The sequence below is a fragment of the Monomorium pharaonis genome, chromosome 2 (assembly GCF_013373865.1).
Source record: "Monomorium pharaonis isolate MP-MQ-018 chromosome 2, ASM1337386v2, whole genome shotgun sequence".
Taxonomy (NCBI): domain Eukaryota; kingdom Metazoa; phylum Arthropoda; class Insecta; order Hymenoptera; family Formicidae; genus Monomorium; species Monomorium pharaonis.
In genome coordinates, this window is record NC_050468.1 from 9848910 (window position 1) to 9857603 (window position 8694).

Consider the following 8694-nt stretch of genomic DNA (forward strand, 5'->3'; position numbering starts at 1 on the left):
TTTATATTTTCTACAAGATACAAAATGGTGCCATTTACGACGAGAACAATCCTATTAACATAACTTTTGCATATCTCTGATTAATCAGATGACAAAAAAACTGCTGTCATAATTATTATCTCTCATTTATTTCTGCAAGCAAGACATAAATTTGCATTTGAATATGGTTAATTAACAATCCATTATATAACACGAAATATTATAAAAACATTTTATAGTTGTAATTATTCAGACAAATTTCCAAGGAATAACGATTTCTTCAAATATAATATTTTCTGACGACAACTTTGAACTTGTAAAGTAATTTTGACGAAACTCTGGAAAATATTTTATTTACTGATTTAATTTAAATTTTGAAAATAGGTCATGTTGCGATATTTTGACGATATGACAAGTCCTAATCTAACTAGTCGCCAACTTTAACGATTAATATTTTGCTTCGTCCAATCTTCTTTCTTTTGTTAATCATATATAAGATAAAATATCTAAAAAAGTTGGTCTGGCAATTTACCTGCGGTTCAAAATAGGTTTGGCACTTAAACAAATATGTCAAAAAAATTATGTATTTTGACTTAAATCATTATTCTTGAAACTTTTTGTATAAGTAATTTATATTATAAAATATTAAAAAACTTTGTTTGGCAGTCTTCTAGTGGAACAAATATTATCTGGCAGTTTGAAATAGTACAACAAGTTTATGCGTGGGAGGACTATGAAGATAACGTTGCATTTCCTTAGGAAAATTTACTTTAAATAAAGTTAAAGTTTTCAAAATTACTTTACAAATCTACAAGTTTACTAAAGAAATTTTTAGGTAATTTTTAGGTATGTAAAAAGTGAATCTAAAGTAATTTAAGCCTTTTCCCAAAGGTTCTTTATGCTTTTTATTCAAGTGTAATCATTTCATTAGCTTTGAGTTTTTCTAAATTTGGTAATTAATAATATAAAATGTAATAAAAACGTTGTCTGTCTTAACTTCTAGTGGGTTAAATAATACAGACATTTAAAAATATAAACGACGCGCGGTGAGTGCATAAACAGACAATTCTCTTTATTATTTTTTTCAAGAAATCATAAAATAATTACTATTTATTTATTTACCTATTTATTTTGTATATTATAGGCTTTAACCTAAAAATTGTGTAAGAATTTTACAGAAGATAATACTTAAACTGCTCAGGAAAAATTTTTTTATATAAAAATATACATATACAGGGAGTCCCAGAGCATACTGGTCACTGTTCATAAAAAGGTAGATGGGATCGAGATGAACATAAAAGTTCAATATTGTCGTGGGTTTGGTCTGCTAATAATCGAGATATAAATTTTTTAAATTATGCGAATGAGAGCGCGCCTTGCGCGCCGAAGGAAGGGCTCGAGCCGCTCGAGCCATAGCACGGCCTACTGTTTCAAGTATTGGCTGCCGGCGGCGGCGGGGGAAAGAAGGAGAAGCGTGGCGTCGTCGCCGTTCCCACGTCTCGCCGCACCGTGCCTAAGCTCGCGTCGATGGCTGCTACGCACACTCGCGATTACATGACGAGATTATAAATTATTAATAAAAATAGGACAAATTTAAATCGTAATAAACTTTTGTAAATAAGAACGTTGAAAGAGAGAAAGCGATGGAAACGTATGGAACCTGCAAATAATATAATATTTGCCGCATCAAATTCTCTCATCGTTTTTTATGGAATATTAAATTAACGAAGATTTATCACGATTGATTCTTTATACATTCTCCTTTCGTAACCATCTTATTAGAAAATTACGAAATGCACGAAATACTATCCCTAATATGCACTCTTTGTAAAATAACACGATAGAAAAATATTCACGTTTGATCTAACGACTTCAGGATAAATTATTCGATGCAACTTCTACGGTAATTATAGGTAATTAGAGATCAATGTTATGTCAAGTATCGTTATTATGGTTAACTAGAAATGATTTTCTCTTGTATATGATAGAGAACTTCGAATTTCTTCTGTCGTTAATACATTATAAGTCACTGAAAATCTGTCGTAATTAATAATGCAATTAAAGGTAGAAGAAACTGTAAGTTTTCTATGGTTATAAAAGAAAATCCTTCGTTGTGTTAACAATACATGATATTGAACATTAATTTTTGAGCATAATTATCGTAGCATCGCCTAAGCTATCGTGAAATCGTTACATCAAGAGGGAATATTTTTCTGTGTTATTACAAAGAGTGTAACATACTATGGATAAGTATTTTGCGCATTTTAGTATGACACCTCTCTCTCCCTCTCTCTCTTACTCTCTCTCTCTCTCTCTCTCTCTCTCTCTCTCTCTCTCTCTCTCTCCCCTCCCTCTTTCTCTTTCAAGCACTACGTAGTAAACAAATACAGTAAATATTACCACGTTTAACAACATCTTTAGTTTGTACTATTCTACTTTCATTATGTGTAATTTGAATAAAATTTTAACAATTATTATTTCTTTATATTTTTAGTGTACACACGATCGAAAAAAAAATTATCAAAAATTATTACTAAAACTGCGATAAATAATCAGCACGATACTTTCTTTCTGAGTGTCGTATCGTGTTTAATGTTGAAAATGTTAAAAAATAGTAATCTTGTTAAAAAAATTTTATGACATTTAATGAATCTCTAATAATATTGATTGGAACTGTTGTTGAAAATGACGTTTATCGTGTTTCTGTAAATACTTTAGAGAGAAAGATATTCCTGCTAAATTACAAAGTATAAAAGTACAAAGTTCAATTTTACATACAAATCAAGAGTAAATAAAAAATTCAATAATGAATAAAAGAATTCAGAGTTTCTTTTACCTTTAATTGCATTATTAATTACGACAGATTTTCAGTGACTTATAATGTATTAACGATAGAAGAAATTCGAAGTTCTCTATCATATACAAGAGAAAATCATTTCTAGTTAACCATACTAACGATACTTGACATAACATTGATCTCTAATTACTTATAATTACCATAGAAGTTGCATCGAATAATTTATCCTGAAGTCGTTAGATCAAACGTGAATATTTTTCTATCGTGTTATTTTACAAAGAGTGCATATTAGGGATAGTATTTCGTGCATTTCGTAATTTTCTAATAAGATGGTTACGAAAGGAGAATGTATAAAGAATCAATCGTGATAAATCTTCGTTAATTTAATATTCCATAAAAAACGATGAGAGAATTTGATGCGGCAAATATTATATTATTTGCAGGTTCCATATGTTTCCATCGCTTTCTCTCTTTCGACTTTCTTATTTACAAAAGTTTATTACGATTTAAATTTGTCCTATTTTTATTAATAATTTATAATCTCGTCATGTAATCGCGAGTATGCGTAGCAGCCATCGACGCGAGCTTAGGCGCGGTGCGGCGAGACGTGGGAACGGCGACGACGCTACGCTTCTCCTTCTTTCCCCCGCCGCCGCCGGCAGCCAATGCTTGAAACAGTAGGCCGTGCTATGGCTCGAGCGGCTCGAGCTCTTCCTTCGGCGCGCAAGGCGCGCTCTCATTCGCACAATTTAAAAAATTTATATCTCGATTATTAGCAGACCAAACCCACAACAATATTGAACTTTTATGTTCATCTCGATCCCATCTACCTTTTTATGAACAGTGACCAGTATGCTCTGGGACTCCCTGTATAAACATAAAATATGTCCATATATGTTTATACTAGTTTTATTTTTTGTAAAATTATTGTTTAGCGTAAAAAAATAATAATTATACTAAAAAAATAAAAACTATTTAAAAACATTATTTTCACATTGCTTTTTTACAAAAAACTAGGTATAAAAAAATAACAAAAAGTTATTTATAATTATATATTTTCTATGAATTAAAAATATATATGTATATATATGAGCAATTTTTTTGTATTTCTTTAAACTTAACTGCTTGTAAAAGAAACAATGAAAAAATTATCTTTTTAATTAGTTTCTGTCTTTTCAGTATAATTATGTTTTATTTTATGTCAAACAAATTTTACAAAAAAAGAAATTAATATAAACATATTTTATATATATTTTTATATAAAAAATTTTTTCTTGATAAAGAGTAAAAACTAAATAAAAATTTAATTAATAATATTATTTATTATAATTAATAACAATTTAACTAAATTTACACATTTTTAAGAATAATTTGTAAATAAATGAATAGTTTAGTTGATACTATGCGAGAACTGTCGGGGACTGTCGAAAAAGTGATAGAAACTCTCAACGCACCCTATTAATCGTAAATGGTGCGCCAGCTGTCGGCTTATATAATTAATTAAAAATTATTAATTAACAGAACTTTTTGCAAAATGCGTTGAAATTGTCAGGAATATAAAACTCTTTGAGAACTATAGAAAAATAGAACAGAAATTAATTTTTTTTTTAATTTGAATTGTCATGGAAATTTAGCGCCTGATATTTTTAAATTATTTTTATTTTAATTAATTCGATAGAACTATTGATATAAACTATCAAAAATTGTTGAACTATTGTAAAAGAAGTTAGAACTCCTAAGAAATAATTAATTTTTACGATTCGATGCGCTGCGTGAACTTAATGCATCATATTTTTAAATTTAATTTTTTTATATTTATTAATCAACGAAACTCTTGAAAATTTTTACAGAGAACTTTAGAACTATTCGAAAGGATACTAGAATTCTAAAGAAACTTTTGGATTTTTTAATATGGTGCGCCAAGTTCACGGAAGTAAATTATGGTGATGAAAATAATATGCATAGAAAAAATGTCCATTTAGTCCTTAAAGGATTAACATAAGAAAATTATAGTGATGAAAATTGCATGGAAAAAGTGTCCATTTGGCCCTTAAAGGATTAAGCCGACTTGAAGTCGACTTTTTAAAATTGAAGTGTAGTCGACTCTTTGTATAATAATTTTTTGTTGATTGTAAGTCGTCTATTTGCAGGAAAAGTCTTTCGACGAAGCAAAATGTTGCCACATTAGCTGAAAGTTGACTTTTAGTCGCCATAAAGTCGACTTCCAAGTTGATTTATTGGCAGACTATAGTTTACTATGATTTAGAACTTGATGGATGGTGGTAGACTATAGTCGAAATCTAGTCTGATTTGGACATTTTCTGCTGACTGATAGTCGACCGGATAGACGGATAATTGACTTGGTGCTGTGTAGGATATTAAACTTAGAATATACTTTTTGGTTTTTGGTGGGATTTTTGCAAAATTACATTAAAATATAAGATTATCGTCTTATTTATTTTTTATATGCACTTAAGAGAATCCTAAAGCTGTTCTATTTTACAGATTATTTTGATTATTTTCAATTCACTAATCTTTTAATTGTATTTACAGAATTAAAAATCTTTTTCCATAATTAAAGTATAGACTTATGTTAAAGTAACATAATGCGCACGTAAGAATTTGATACAAAAAACGTAAAAACAAAAAAAAATTTAATATAATTTACAAATTAAAAAATTTTTTTGTTTTTTATATAAAATTCTTACGTGCGCATTATGTTGCCGTCTGTACTTTAATTGTGGAAAAGGATTTTTAATTCTGTAAATACAATTAAAAGATTAGTGAATTAAAAATAAGCAAAATAATTAATAAAACAGGACAGCTTTAGCATCACATTAAATTACTTATCAAATATTGCAAATAAGTAACATAATTTGGATTTTTGAAAAATTAATGGTTATAATTTTTATGAAATAAAATTCTGTTGTGCTTTTCAGTAGCATAGTGTATTTCAGTAGCATAATACAAGCACTGATTATATTAATAATTATAGTATCTTGATATTTCTCCCTTTCCCGAAATATTTTTCAATACAAACAATTAATTAATTTCATAGATGATTAACATTTTCTGTTTTTTTTTCATGCCTTTCTCGTCCATTGTTTTAATATGAATATATTATAGGATCATTGGCCAGTGTTCTTCTTTTGAATCTCCTTAGATTTGTCGAGAAGAATTTTCCACTCTTCAGGTTTATTTTTTGTGTACCATTCCATTATTACCTTGAATTCTTCCTTTTGTTTATCAGTACATCTCTCACAATTGGTATAGAGAGCTTCAAATATAACTTCTGAAATAAAAATAAGATAATTTGAAATATGCGAATTAATTAAAAGCATAAAATTTTTCTCTCCCTTTTCTCTCTCTCTCTCTCTGTTTCTCTATCTATCTATCTATCTATCTATCTATCTATCTCTATCTATCTATCTATCTATCTATTTATCTATCTATCTATCTATCTATCTGGCATTTATATAATTAATGAGTATATACATATAAAATATTTAAAAATTAAGTTTGAAGCAAATGTTTAACTAACTATGATATCTAGACAGCTTTTACAAAAAAATAATATAAAAAGCCTTTTTAAAAATATTTTTAAGAAATTAAAAAATATATTCACAAGTCACCAATACAAAACTTTCTAATTGTCCTAAATAATACACATTTTTTATGTATTTATTACCTATTTTACTATGTTACATTTGACATTATCTTTTAATAAAGTTTTAGTGTCCGTTTTTCTTTGCAAAAAGATTTTAAATATTATTATTGCATTTTTTCAACATTTCAATTTTATAAATTATAGGTATATTTTTCTGAGTAAGTTAAAGTGAGGTTTTCTATTTTATTGTCTTGATGTTCTAGAAAGATTTTGAGAAAATTTTTAGGAGATTGCGTAAATATTTTTGAAAAATAATTTTGTTTTTTTATTTATTATTGTTTACAGATTTATTTTTTAAATATAAAAGTATAAATAATAATTTATTAACAGTAAATCCATTAGATCTCTGCGTGAATTACTGAGACCATGATTTTAGATCTTTCAGTGATTGAAGTGAAAAACTCAATAATACCACTTTAATCTTTTGCGGCTAAAATTGTATCAGAATTAGAATTGTTTATTTTATTTTATAAATAAATAAATAAATAATACTTATTAAAAATATTTTAAATTCGACTAGCATCTCACGTCTAGGTATAAAGATACAAGTTTTTGGACAAAATAATTGTTTAACAAATTTTCTAATTATTTTTATCACTGGAACTCTTTAGAAAAACAGTATACGCATTAAAAACTGCACGAGAATTCTTTTATTTAAAATTAACAAGACTGTCAAAATACGACCAGCATTTCACGTCTAGGCATAAAAATACAAATTTTTTGGGCGGTATAAGTGTTAAAAAAAATTTTTTTATTCCTATCATCGGAACTCTTTAGAAAAACAATGTATGCGTTCAAAACTGTACGAAAATTCTTTTAAAATTAACAGAACTGTCGAAATACGATCGGCATCTCACGTCTAGATCCATAAATACAAGTTTGCCAGCAATATAGTTGTTAAAATATTTTTTCATTGTTTTTAATTAATTAATTTTGTTTACCTAAGATGCCAACTACACACAAACACACATTCGCAGAGGTATATACACGCACGTTTTGTAACATAATTTTTTTTACATAGTTTAATCTTCAGAATTATTGACATCTCGAAACGACAGAACTTCTACGGATTTTTTCTTCTCTGTGATCATAAATTAAAAATACGATGAGATGCTATCATATGATTCTGGAAGTTAGCATCACATTTATAAAAATTTAATTAACATAGTTAATTTAAAGGAACTATTTTCGAAAACCCATCAGGAACTATCCTGGATGCAAGTAATTTGTAGAGTATTTTTATAAGATGCTGAACATTGAGTTGCCTACTTCACACATGAATATTCGATTGAAAATTAATTAAAGAATCTGTTATAAAGTTTTATTTATTGTATACACATTCTGTGTATAGATATACCTTTTAAGAAAATTAAATGTGACACCGCTCGTTTGTGCTAAGCAATAACATTAGAATACAAGGTCAATGAACGAGTTAATGTAGGTGTTATATGTAATTAATCTTTATCAATACGCACGTGCAGAAGGAGAATAATAAAAATATAAAAATCCAAATATATATAAAGAGAAGGATTGCGAAACGTTTTGACCCTACTCAGTCATCTTCAATCGCGTACAATAAAATTAATAATTAGCAACAGGGTGTTGTCTGTCAAACGTTGGGAACGAGAGTTATAAAAACCGAAAATAACAATAATATAATAATAAATAAAAATACGCTAAAATTATGATAATTAGTGTGTATCTAGACTTAGTGATTTTTACTTCAAAATTAGTATATAATCACTGAAAGATCAGTGTATTTATTTCACTAATTGGTAAGTTATAAGTATACTATTAATATCAGTGTATTTTCATTGATTTTAGTAATTTTTTACTGATCATAATTTAGAGAGCAATTGATTAATTATTGCAAAACTACTGATATATAGTTAATAATAATTTGATATATAATACATTGAGGAATACTTGATTTTTAATAAATTAAAGAATCTTTTGTAAAATTTTATTTATTGTAATACTCTGTGCATATAGTTATACCTTTTAAGAACTTTGCATCTGCTGTTATACATGGCGACTTTTCTATAACACAATTATAGTATTGATTACGTAGTTTATCGTTTTGAAGGATACTTGCGACGTCAGTGTTGTCATATTTATCAGAGTATAGTTCTTTCGCGACGACACACATTATTGCAATACTGATGATCGTCACGATATAGCTTAACCGAGTCATTTTGTTTCTTTTATTTTGATACCTCTTTATGAAATACTGAATAAAACCAAATATGCG

At 27.7% G+C, this 8694-nt stretch overlaps 1 protein-coding gene across 1 annotated transcript; it reads right to left on the minus strand.

The window, feature by feature from the left end:
- Positions 1 to 5705: 5705 nt before the first annotated feature.
- LOC105835680 (ejaculatory bulb-specific protein 3) lies at positions 5706 to 8694 on the minus strand. The gene is made up of 2 exons (XM_012679167.3): positions 8442 to 8694; positions 5706 to 6068 (listed from the first exon to the last, which is right to left on the minus strand). Exons 1-2 carry the CDS (start codon positions 8635 to 8637, stop codon positions 5905 to 5907), a joined length of 360 nt encoding a protein of 119 aa, XP_012534621.1. The 5' UTR covers positions 8638 to 8694; the 3' UTR covers positions 5706 to 5904.

Excerpts from the sequence above, each read along its gene's own strand:
- LOC105835680 (XM_012679167.3), bottom strand. The coding sequence starts at position 8,637 with ATGACTCGGTTAAGCTATATCGTGACGATCATCAGTATTGCAATAATG. Across the intron at positions 6,069-8,441 it reads AGATGCAAAGTTCTTAAAAG|AAGTTATATTTGAAGCTCTC; the intron begins GTATAACTATAT and ends TTTTTATTTCAG.